The 13,219-nt window shown below is 41.4% G+C and overlaps 1 protein-coding gene across 1 annotated transcript in view; it reads left to right on the forward strand.

The window, feature by feature from the left end:
• Nucleotides 1-13,219, forward strand: part of DENND1A (DENN domain containing 1A) — a 160,062-nt gene that overhangs the window by 91,477 nt on the left and 55,366 nt on the right. The window contains exon 12 of the mRNA XM_031057270.1: nt 7,956-8,057. Within this exon, the coding sequence (XP_030913130.1) occupies nt 7,956-8,057 (102 nt within the window). The remainder of the gene's footprint in view (nt 1-7,955; nt 8,058-13,219) is intronic.

The following is a 13,219-nucleotide window of genomic DNA, read 5'->3' on the forward strand; positions in this document are numbered from 1 at the left end:
CTGGGGGACAACAGAAGGTACTGACTTAAGATGCCTCTGAAATCCTCATCCTCCCTGGCTGTGCCCCTCCCCAGCAGTGCTCTGGGTGAGAAGAGCCATTCCTGCCCAGGGGGCTCTGGCTGTGGAGCTCTGACTGTGCCTCTCCCCAGGACAGATCTTTCCTGAGCTCTGGGTGAGAAGAGTCATTCCTGCCCAGGGAGCTCGGCCTCCTTGGGGCAGGGCTGGAGAGCTGGCTCTGCACGTGCCCCTGGCCTGTGTGCCTGGTTTAGATCCTGTGTTCCTGGTTTAGATCCTGTGTGTGGAAATGGAGCCTTCCTGTTCAGGGTACAGAACAGTTTAGAGAGCTGGGGTTTACATCACATGAAGGAATTGTTCTTGTATTGTCCATAAAAATGTGTAATTTCTGGAAATATTGATTAATATTCTTTCAGTAGGACAAATGTGTGTTTGTGTGTGCTGTGTAATATCCCCCCTTTTTCCAGCATTAATGGGAGGTAATTTTAGAAGGCAGTTTTTTCATGAAAAGACAGATTAAATGTACAGGATTTCTTTTTTCTTCTCCTTACCATCCTGGGTACAGATGATTTTTATGCCCTTTATACTGCTAAACCAAGTAAAGAATTGCAGTACAATGTGTTTGTGAATAACTAATTAGTTTAAAAGTCAACATATACATTTGTTTGCACATCATATGCTTCTGTTCAAGGGGCTACTCATAATCACCCTTGGATACTGCACAGGCAGGAGAGCGGGAATATCTAGGAAGAAATGTATTCTTCATTCAGATCAAGAAACTTTCTGCCCCACATCCATCCCAGGCAATCATTGGTGTGATTATTGTGGTATCTGTAAAAGATGGAAGAGAGCTGGTAGGGGCTGGGAGATCTCCATACACACACTTGGCAGCTTTCACAGGTGTTTGTGTTCACAACGAGCTCTGTGGTTGGCCTGGGAATGGATATAGAAAAGGAATTTAATAATTACACCTTGGAGTTGCTTTGTGTGATGTCTCACTCCTGCCTTCTCCATAAATCCATTGCCTCTTCCTTTGTCTCCGTGTTTCAGACTGCAGGGCTCTGTGGGCCTTCCAAACTCCATCTGTAAAAACTCAAAAAAAGGAGTTGTTCTTGGAGAAGCCAATTTTCATCCATTTTAGTAACTTGTGAAAAAATCTGTTTAGTACTAAATCCAGTCTGGCTTTTGAATAGCCAGAGATTCTGGAACACAGACACGCTTTGGCAAAGTACAGTTATTCAAAGTGCCTTATCAAATAAATTAAATAAATAAACCAAACTGTTTTCTTTGCTCTTATGGATAAATTCAGTTACACACAGAACTGCATCTTGCAGCTAACTCTGCTTTTTCCATTGAAAAATAATGTAAAATTCCACAGTGGTGCTGGATCTGTCTGGTGGCAAGTGCTGCAGAATTTTTGTGCCCTGGGCAAGGGAAGGTGACATTTGTCACATGAGATGGACACTTCTTAGGTTGCCTCTAGTTTGTGGTGCTGAATGCTCACTCTATTTGTCCCTTCCTTCATATGGAAAGTTGTGTGGGTTTTTTGTTTAGAATAACATCATAGTTGCAACAGCAATTCTTTTTCTCGTGACCTGACAGTTGTGCTTGCTTAAAAATGTATTATCTTTTCCATATCAAAATAATTGTATAAACTAGAACTACAAACTACTGCCATCAGTTAGTATTCCTTTTTCTCTAAATGCTGAATTGTCACAAATAGGACTTCAGAAGTGTTGTGTTAATGCACACCTTGGAGTGTCAGGATCAGGGCTTCATTGCCAGCCTTGCACTGTGCCTGGGGCACGTGGACCCTTGCCCTGGTGTGGAGCCCAGGGAGTGCTGCAGGTGGGTCTGGGCTCAGGCTCTGCCCCAGCAGCTCTGTGCCAGCACTAGTGGCAGCCTCATCTTGCCAGAAAAGGGAAGATGGGATTTGGGATATAGGAAACAATTATTTTCTACCTCTAGTCTTGTTTCTGTGGGTTTTCTATCCCAGTGTTGGAATGGGGCCTCTGGAAGAAGCAGAAGTGTTGGTGATTTTAAACAAAATCCAGCCCCTCTCAGCTCGACAGATCTTTCCTGAGCTGTTTGGTACCTTAAAGTTAGTTTGCAGTTTCCCGTGTTCCATGGGGGCTCTGTAGAAGGAACAGTTACTTTAATGGAAAATGACAAATTTTTCTTATGATTAAAATATCAAGCCTATCCATTGACTGTTAAATCTAATTTGCTGTGACTGAAATGTTCTCCAGTGAGATAAGATAATCTCCTGTTATAGGTCAGAGGGCTCCAACTGATTTATGGGGGAAAACCTTGGTAGAAAATACAGAGCTGTGTTTTGTGCTCTTATTTTTCAGCTTTTCTATCATCACCTAGTTAGTCATTCTTTATAAGATTTCCATTTAGCAATCTATAAAGTGACTTCAAAGAAGGCTAAAAGTTTATAAGCTGTTGGATAAACAAGGCTGGAGCTATCACATGAATAATGGAACATGCTTATGGAACTAATTGAATTCATATTAGATGAAGATAAGTACTTAGTAGTGATAAATAATGAGATAGGAAAATGAAACTCTATCAAAAGAACACGCCCCTTTCACGATCTTATTTTCTGCCTGTGCACTGTAGGCTGGTTTAGTCTTCAGATTATATACAATTGCTCTGTGTGTTGGAAGCTGTGTCAAACTTAGTTGCAGCCTTTTACATTTTGTCAGAGAAAACGATTGTCTCTGCAACTGTTTGTGTAGGAAGGTTATCAGTGTGATGGTGCTGATGGAGGGGGAGTGCCCTTGACCTAGGAGCTCCCTGCTGGAATTGGGGCACATGTGGTTGTGATTGACTGCTGGGGATGGCTGTGCTGGGCTCTGACATGGGGAGCTCTGGCAGCCGGCTCCAGGAGAACATCCCCCCTTTCCTGCTCTGTTTGGGGCACAGACCCAGCATTCAGAGTTAGAATTTGTCATTGCAAAAGTATTTTGTATCTTTTTAAATTAATATTCCAGTTATTCAAGGACTTTTTCTGAGATTTCAGAACTGTAATTCTTGCAACATTATCCAGGATGAATTTGTGTGTGAAACTGCACTTTGCATTTCAGAATGTTCTTCTAACCTTTTTCCTAAGGAAAGAGGACACCGGTGTATATCATAAAAGCTATATGAGTAGATTTTTGTTTTACTTCAACCTGGTATCAGTAAAAGTGTTAATGTGAGGAAAGAAATGCTCATTGCAATTCCTGTTGTGTGACTGGGGCAGGACACGGAGGCTGATCTCACCTGGTGTCGATAATGTCTCCTGTGCAGCCAGGGGAGTGGAGCTGGGGCTCTCAGAACCCCCATATGCATTTGGGGAGCACTTTGGGGCACATTCCCTCCTCCTGTTCGGGGTGAGGATGCCCTGCTTGGGATCCAGTGTGACCACAGCCCAATTAGCGTGCACTGAGTCTGAGCTAACGAGCCCTGAGCATGGTTCTGTGAGCTTGGGCTCAGGCCTGACCCTGCCATGGGGGTCCCCTTCCCAGAACACACCCTGAGAATTCATTGACCACTGGCATCTGCCACTGGTACTGTTAATTGTTAATTATATTTTTGATTGGGGTGAGAAGCATTAATTAGCTTTTCCCACCCATTTATACTTAGTAAATCAATGCTTTTTCTACCTGTAACTGAGGAAGTGCAGCTTTTCCATTGGATTTTAACGAAGGGTTATGGATTAACTTAAATCCAGGTCTTAAACCCCTAAATGCAGTTTAGCCACTCACAAATATTCCCAATATGGCTGTACGTGGGTTCGGGAGTATTGATAAAAATGCATTTAAAATATGGCAGATTACTTATGGAATTGCCTTTTATCTAGTTATTGGGGAAATGGAAATAAGAGCCATGTTTCAATCAGGGATTCTGGGGGCATGTTTGAGGGTGAGTTTTCAGAAGGCGAGCCCTGCAGTACCAAGCAGACTTCCTCAGAAGCAGAGAGGTTCTTCTCGTGTGCCACAGCAGCACGGGTGCTGTTTGTCACTCAGCTGGCAACAGCTGCTTGTGATAAGGATCTGGGGAATCACCTGTAGAGGTGGGGGTGCCCGGGCGGAAGGGTGGGAGATGGGCTGGGGGGGCAGCCCACCTGCTGTGCCCGGATCAAAGGGCCCCGGGGTCAGGGGGCACATCCCGCTAAAGCAGAGCTGTCTGCTGAATAGCCATTTCAGATTGTAAATCTGGCCCTGATTTCATTAAGTCCTTCTGGCTGCTCTTGGGGCATGAAATAATAAAATTTTATATCCGCTGCCTTTCCTGCTTCTGGCAGCCAGATTGACACATTGTTGTCTGCAGCGTTGTGGTGTTTTCCTTAAGAAAATAAATGGAAGCTATTAATTCAGTAGAGACAAGTCATTAAGCAAATGGATTTTAGACTTGTTGTGCATCATACTTTCTTAATAATTTCAGACCTAGCGCACAGGCTCACTAGAATGTTAGTTTTTGTTAGGAGTTCTGCCTTTCCAAGAGAATCGGTGGAAGGTATCACCCTTTTACTGTTACAACATTTTTTAAGATGCTGATCACGTTTGTATCTGGTTATAAAACCTCATGATCAGCTTGGTTTATGTTTTGGCAGCAATTTAGCCATGAAGTTACGCAAACCTGGCTTGTGGGAGGAAAGGCAGGGGGTGCTGGTGTTTGATGGTTATGGAGGGTTTTTTGTTTTAAATTAAACTATTCAATAAAATTATTCACCTGAAAGAAGTTTAACTTGGGATTCCTTTATGGCAGAAAATGCAGAACCTGCCAAGTGTAGCCAGTGCTGATAAGATAGCATTTAGTGTAAACTGGTGTTACTGTTATGGGTGAATACTGCTTCTAGAGTGGGATGGAGGAGCACCCCTTCATTCTTCTATTAGAATATGGTTTCTGTGTTTTTGTGAACTTCCACATAAAACATTTCAATGACTCAAGAGTTTGGCGGCCTGTGAGCAGGGCAGGCACCCGGACTGCGCTTATTTACGGACCTGGTGTTTAAGGCCCCCTGGAGTTTGTTTGAAAAGTTAAGAGATTTTCACAGTAAAGGTGCCATTTCTGAAATTTAAAGTGCTCTTTTCACCAGGAGATAAGTTCTCTCTGATTAAGTCAGTAATTCTTACTAAGCCATGTTTATAGAGGCCATAAACAATGGGTTCAGTGTGCTTGTTAAACCAGCTTTCCATACCTCTCCACTCTTTTAAAAAGAGACATTTAAAATAAAAGGCAGGTGTAGATGTTAGTTTGATTTAGATGGATTTTAGGTGATTAATTATGGCTACAAGTAATTGGGCAAGGATGGTTAGGAAAGGATTGCAGGAGTGAGATGTGATGCACATTTTCACTGAATTTCTCGTTTTGACTCAGTACATCCCTGACCAGTGGGAAAATGAGATGAGGAATCTGTAATGTTCATATTTCCTCTTAGTCCTTGCTTATCCACATTTCTTTTCAGCAAAATACGAACCTACTGAATACAGTCCAGTCTGCTGCACAGGTATCACTTGTAAAGTTTTGTTTAACTCTTCAGGAAGTTGTGAAATATGGACTGGGGCTGTGTGTGGCTTGTGGCTGTCCCTTCCCATTCCTGAAAATTATGACAACACACAAACTGTATGTGGGAAAAACTATCTACGTGTTTTTGTGATTCACAGAATCCACATGTGTTTAATGTGAGAATTGTAGCTGAATGATGGGAATTTTTACTCAAATTCCAACAAGAAAGTAAATCTTTATCAAAGATTGTAGTGACAGGAGAGATGACAAAACCAACTAAGGATTAAGATGAACTGGCCAGTCTGCATTTCTGTAGAATGAGCCACAATCTGACCATCAAAAAATTATATGTTTTTGAATGCACTGCAAGACAGATGCTATTAATCAAGTCAGTCTCCAGTGTTTTATTAAATCTGAGGGCTGGTCTCAAGGGAAATCCACTGCCTTTGTACAAATATTGCAAATCTTTACAGTGAGGTTGAGCTCTTGGGGGTGCAGAGTTTATCAGCTTCCTTTTGGATACGGTGATTTCTGGGCCAGGTGTGGGGTGATCACCCAGAGCATCATTTACAGTCCCTGTACCATGAGGGCATCCTTCTGCCTTACCCCCCCTGGCTGAGCCCTGCTTGGCACAAGCCTGTTCTGTGCTCCAGAAGAGCCCCCATTTTGCTGAAGGGGAGGTGCAGATTCAGCACCAGAGGCACAGAAACACCCCTGGCACGTTCACCATCATGTGCTGCTTCTTTGCAGCAAGCAGGAGAAGGGTTTCTGTCTTGTCCTGCCTGCGCTGAGGCTGACAAGCTTCTGGCTTTGGTTAAGTACTTTGCAAGAGCTTTTTGTTGGAGGTTTTCAGGCTCCTCTGAGTATAAGTGGGATTTTTAATTTTCTGAAACAGGAAGGAGCAATCAGTTTGTCTGGTGCTTCCGGACTCCTAAAGGAGTGAGGCTCCTGGATTGCTTTAGAGTTTATCAGATGCAGCCAACGGGGTGACCTTTGGTTCCTGCAAGCAAAGTACCTGGTTTGTCAGGCAGTGCTGCTGCTCTTTATATGGAAAGCATTAAATGTAATATTCGTCTATTTAAGTTAAAGAAATGTCTCGTGAAGACCTAAACTTAAATGTCTACAAAGTGGGTTTTATGGTTGTTGGGGTTTTTTTCAGCCCTAAGTACACAGCAGTTTGCTTTATAGACAGAGGACTGAGCCTTGAAAACTGAGGGTAATTATTTAGCTGCCTAAGGCTCAACTTTGCCATTGTTTTAGGACTTGAGTGCCTTTCTTTTAAAGGAAACAATTCCCTTCACCCCACAAAACCTTAATTAAAAATTGAGTATGTTTTTGTTCATTTTCCTGCTCAGTAACTTTCATTTGGTCCTGTGTGTAGGTAGGTGGGTACTTAAACATATTTTACAGCATCACTGGGAAATTTCCTCAATTACCATATTCTATAATTCCAGTTTTTCTGATTTTGATTTTCAAAGCTTTACTTGACGAGATTAAACCTGTGTGATTAGTCAGTCAAAAAACAAGAAAAAAAGTCAAGTCTCCTGTTAGTGGAAGAAGTGCTAAGTGTTTAAATGCTGCTCTGTTTGGTATCAGTGACTCATTTACTGTTGATTAACCAGGGAAATCAAGTCTGGCAGTGTTTAAATTTGCTTAGATCACAGATACCTTTAGACACTCAGAGTCACAGGTACTGATGATCCTTCTTTTGAGAAATAGGTTCTTCTTTTCTCTTCAATGGGTAAGTACTGTTACAGGAGCTGTGAACTTCAGACTAGATCAGAAACTTTCCCTCAATTCATGGGAACAGGAGAGAAAGTTCAGACTTGCTAACCAGGACATGGTGGAATTAAATTTCTCTTAGCTTTGGTTTTTTCCCCCATTTTAATTATTTACTGATTAGGCTCTCATAGGATCCAGTTTACTTAAATGCAGTTACAAACTTGTCTTTATTATGCTTCCAAAATTCAACCTGGAATTTGGAAACCAGTTCCCATCCCTGACTTAATGTAACTCTCAATTCCTGGAAAACCCGCTCTTTATTGTTATTTAAATGAATTTCTGAATATAAAAAGATTTGCTTGAAATCCTGACTTCACTAGAGACTGTTAAATGTGCAAACAGGACACCAAGACAAACATTAGTAGAGGTCCTTGAAATAAATCTTTGCTTGAATAATCACAGACCCTCTGGTTTGACAAATTTCAGTGTCCATGTTGTTAAGAACTTCTGTCTGCCAGCTGAAGGTTAATTTTTTTAGCATTGTAAACTGAATAAATAAAACAAATGATGACAGGAAGTCAGGTATGTTGATTGTTTTTAAAATGGTTGTGGTTCTGTAGTGCCGTGTTGTTCTGCCATCACTTGTGTCCTTTATGCATAAAATTTAATTTCCCATACTTACATTTTCCTTCCCCTTTCCTGAATTTGCTCACCTATAGAAAGTAAGAAGCATGGCCCTGGAAGATGTGGTGATCCTTAACGTAGACACCAACACACTGGAAACCCCTTTTGATGACCTTCAGAGCCTCCCCAACGATGTGGTATGTATGGAGTGACTTAGCCAAGGGTTCAGTTCCTGCTGGCTGGCACTGAGGGGTCTCACTGGGAGCTCTCATGGCAGCACTGAACTGCTTTCCCTCAGTTCTTGCTGTCCCAGAGTGTTTGGGAATGTTTGTTTCAACATTTATAGATGTGCATTGAAACCTCCCAGTGAAAATCAGCTAATGCTCACGTGAGTTAGAAATCCTGCATCTTTAGTTAACTGTTGTTTCCAAATGAAACTGTGTGGTTTTTGTCCTGTGACTCCTTCCAGGTGAGCTTTAAGGAATTTCATGCATTTTATATCCTGAGATATGATATGAAATGGATGCCTTCACATTCACTTCAATCACTGCTAGAATTCAGAACTCATTTTCTTTCTGATTCACCATTTCTATTGGTAAATTATTTCATGTTTTTAGTAACTTGATAGTAATGGTGTATAAATACTTGACATTTAATGGGAGGCAAAGACATCCGACTTGCCGCTGCAACCATCTCAACTGAAGGAGCTGAGAGGGGAGAGCAGAGGAGTGAGAGTGTCAGGAGCTGTTTTCACCGCAGAGAGTGAATGTTTAGGAGAATGTGGCAGGGGAAAATCTGGATTTCCTTTGCTAGTTGGGAATATTGTGCTGACAGTCAGATTTGAACATTTTTCTGTGCAGTTGATAAACAGAATTGATGTGCAGGGAGCTCAGTGTAAGCTGGTGTGTGAGGAGAAGCTGCAGTGAGGGTGAATGCCCAGTGCCTCCTGCTGTGACACCCTGGCATTCCCACGGGATCCCTTCTTCAAAAACAGGCAGCTCAGGAGGAAGGGGCCATCTTGATTGTGAACATTTTGGCTTTAGTCAAACATTTAGTCTGTAAAGTTGATTCCATTATTTTTTCTGGCATTATATAGTTTTTCATTTTGATTTCACTCCCAGCATCCAAATCTGCCAGCTGGTCACTGCTCATGCCATTATCCACAACCCGGGAATGACAGACTTGTAAATTTCATGGAATTATGTAAGAAATGTCTGGATACAGGGAGCATGGGGCCTCAGACATGTATATGATTTGTCAACAATCAAGTATTATATTAGATTTTATGAGACTTCATTAAAGGAGTTGTTGTGGGCACACTGTAGAACATCAGAAGAGACTTCTCCAATAAACGCAGAACTTCAAGCTTTGGAATGTAATAAATTTTAAGAGACTTCCTTCCTTTCATTATTTACTTTTACTTCACTTTTATAACAGCAGAGAGTTGTGTTTTATTAGTTCAAATTTCTTGATTCAGTTTTCCACAGGTCTATTTAAGAGCTCCATTTTATCTCGGAGGATGTTGAGAGCAGAGCAGAGGAAGTGCTGCCAGCAAATTCAATTAACTGGCAGGGCTCACCAGTAGCAAATATGGGGTATTTTTTTTCACAACTGCTATATAAATACAGCTGGGATTAATATTTTTCACAACAAAGCTTTAAGTCGAGTCGTGTTGCGTTGTGTAATTAATGTTTGGGCTGGGGGTTTATTGGGATTCAGCTCTGGAGCATTGTTGCAGTTACCTGGATGAAGCAGCTCCTCCTCCAGGTCTCTCCCTTCACACGGCTCCAGAGTTGGCTTTGACCACTAGAGAGCAGCTGCTCTGCTGTGCAAGAATTGAATTTCTGTCAGTTCTTTCATGCATCATGTGTTTGGAACTGTAAGTGGATCAAGTTGTTCATCTCAGCAGGGAGATGCTAAAGCCAATCCATTATACTTTTTCTTTTCTTTTCTTTTCTTTTCTTTTCTTTTCTTTTCTTTTCTTTTCTTTTCTTTTCTTTTCTTTTCTTTTCTTTTCTTTTCTTTTCTTTTCTTTTCTTTTCTTTTCTTTTCTTTTCTTTTCTTTTCTTTTCTTTTCTTTTTTTTTGTTCCTTTTTGCTTCCCTGGGAGATTTTGGGAGTGTGTCTCTGCACTGGTCTTAGTCTAAGTAGATGCATTTATGATTCGAGAAACTAAAAATGTCTTCAAGAGTTTCCTGATCATAAATGCCTGTTATGTCAAACTACTTTGCCAGTTTTGCTACTTAATGTGAGCAGTGAGCAATTCATGCGCTGCTGAATAGACAAAATTTACTTTGCTAAATTAAATCTATCTATATTCATCACTGAGCAAAAACATCTTCTCTGTGGTGCATTCACCATCAGGTAATTAATCCAGTGGAAAATTTCTAAAAGCTGCTTTTTCTCTCTCCTTGAACTGCTTTTTAAATCAAGTGAATGAAGTCTTATGATTATTTTAGAGCCTCAGGTAGTGAGTTGTTCTTGAGTTTCATGATAGTGATGTTGCTACTAAACTGGTTCTTGGAAATCAAGAATAAACTGTTCTTTATTCTTTAATTCTTAGGATCCAAACAAATATAGGACCCAGTGCAAAGGTCTTTCCAGTCAGAATTTGTGTCAGAGGAGCTGGACAGAATTGAGGCAGTTCCAGCAGAGTCAGCTCATGTTGCTCCTTTGCCCCAGTTTACCTCAGCGGTACCTGCTGGCTGTCAGGCTTCTGAAGTGGTCAGGTCATGTCCCTGAAAATCAAGATTTGTACTACTGTGTTACTGATTAACTGTTTGAAATGTGAAAACCTGCCCCTTCTTCACCTTCTGCTTCTGATGTATTGCTGGAAATCTGGCAGCATGAGAGCACCCTGGGAAGTAACTTTCCTTTTAAAATAATCAATATTAAAAAAAGAGATTTATTAAGGACTGTGATTACAATAAGTGCATCTGCTGCTGACAAGTCTCCTACACCACCGTCTGTGTTGCAGCGAATAGCAAAGAGGGGGTAGTAATTTTTTTTTATGCAACCCGTATGGATTTTTCATGTATTTCCAAATAAGTGTCATCTTCTAGTCATAGTTGTAGTCAGAGCCCCACGTTAGAAGGAATAAAGTATAAGCTTGCTCTGTCAGCTCGTGGCTGTTGCTGAATGAAGGCTGGGGTGTCCCAGGCTCAGCTGGGGCTCCTGCTGCCCCTCTGCAGTGAGCACCTTGGCGAGGGAGCCAGGGCTGCTGCTCTTCACTCCGGGAAGGGATGAGCTGCTTCCAGGGCAGCCAGGAGTGCCAAACTGCAGCTCTGTAGCCAAACTATTTTCCTAAAGGTGAATCCATTTTTATTTCTTAGGCTGTGTTTGCAGTAGAACATTTCTTGCTTTATTCATGTTGACAACTGAAAAGCCTTGGACCTAATTAAAAGAATTTCCACTAGCACCTTTACTGAACCATTTCATTCTGCTGCATTGCACAGATTGCATTCTGAAACATGGTGAGAGTTGAAATTGGACCTTTAAACTTCAACTGCCAGAAGTATAAAAATCTTCTTTAAAAACACTTTTAGGGTAGACTGCATGTATATGTGTCTGTTTGGCTAGAAACAATCCTCATTTTCAGTGGTCACAATTTGAGGGTTTTTTTAAAGCATCACTGTCTCTTTAGGCAGGAAACAACCCTAATTCTGCTTGTATTGTCTACTTTGTATTACATACTGTTTTTTACCACAGAGTACACATGAGGGTGTTTTGGGGTGGATTTTTTTGCTACTTGTTAGTATATTTAAATATGTCGTTAACATTTTTTTGTTACAAAATTGCCATGCCTATTGCAGCAATCCCACATATATATAAAATGGACATCCTACAGTGTTTGAGGAAGTAACAAAATACCAGTCAATATTCTGCTTCTGTCCCAGCCAGGGGAGCTGAAGCACACAAAGGCTGTGGCCCAGCCCTCTGAACTCCTGGCTTTTTAAAACAAAGCATAGAGCTTTCTCCTTTTATATAGATGGAAGGTTCTGTATCTTCACGTGAATGTTTACAGAAAACCCCTTATAACAATGTTGGAGGTGGATTTGAAAGCTTCTCAGAGCTCTGAATATTTTATTATACTTTTAAGAACTACCTTTAAATAGTTTATATAAGTTAATATAGAAAATAAAAGCATATTTCAACCTTACAAGTCTAGACCCCTTCAAACATGAAGTATGCTGTTTGGGTTTGAAAATCTGGTGAAGCTTTTATATTTAGAGGATTACAGAACTCCTTGAGGAACGTTATTTCACTGAATAGGAGTCAGCTTATTTTACAGGCTTCAGACTAAATCTGGTATCATGTGTTATGTTAATATGAGTTTGTGGGCTCATTAATGCGTGGATCATTGGCATAAGCATTCAGATTTATAAACAGTGCTGGACACGCTCTTGGTTATTTCTGTTATGCTAAATAACGAAATGCCTTTTACAGCAGAATCTATAGAAGATTTAAAAGGAAACGTCTTTGCAAGTGTTTTAGTAAACACAAGTGCAAAGATAACATCTAAAAGAAAAGCCAGTAGTGCCCAGCATGGATTCTGTATTTAACACCTCTGGAGCACTACAGGGAGTCACCGTGGAGCCCCAAAGCCAAGGCTGCTGCAGGAGGAAGCTGAGTTAGGGATGAATGAGGCACTCACAAACAGCTCAGGAAAATCAGGCTGCTCTGGGCAACACCCAAGGCTGAGGACATTCGACTCATCTGTAGGATTTTGGAGATATGGATGAGGCCAGAGCAAGCTTTCGTTGGGAGCTGGAGGATGGGAAGAAGGTCTTGAAAGTTAATTTGAATATTTGAACCATCAGCTTATATTTTATGAGGTGTAATTCATAGTCTCTGAACACAGTTAGTTATGGTCACTACTGGAGGATCTGCTCACTCTGTCAATAATGTTCCTGCAGTGTTTTTTGCATAATGTGAATGAGATACACAGAGCTACCCCATGGAGATTTCCAGTATGGCATTTGGAAAAGGAAGATTTGCTAGTTATTGGCTCTTTCTGTTAAATTCATCATATGGATATTTATGGAGTCAGTCATGTTCTCCTGCAAATCAGGTTAACTAGGGATTTCCTGCTGTTCTGCTTTCCCCCGAAATTGTGGCTCCTGCCTGTTTTCTGTGTCAGGTATCTCACTAAACTCGGGCTTTGAGCATGGCATGGCCGTAGCCTCTAAAACACCAGCTGAATTCCTTTCCAGAACCAGTGCCTCGGGTATCTGGGTTTGTCTTGCTCTGCGTTGTGAGATCTGTGTCAGAACCTCAGCGTGTCCGGTTCTGTCTGCGGCGCCAAAGGCCGTGAGGGAATCCTGAGGGGCCGTGAGGGAATCCTGAGGGGCCGTGAGGGA

Source organism: Geospiza fortis, unplaced genomic scaffold (genome assembly GCF_000277835.1).
Source record: "Geospiza fortis unplaced genomic scaffold, GeoFor_1.0 scaffold27, whole genome shotgun sequence".
NCBI classification, from domain to species: Eukaryota; Metazoa; Chordata; class Aves; order Passeriformes; family Thraupidae; genus Geospiza; species Geospiza fortis.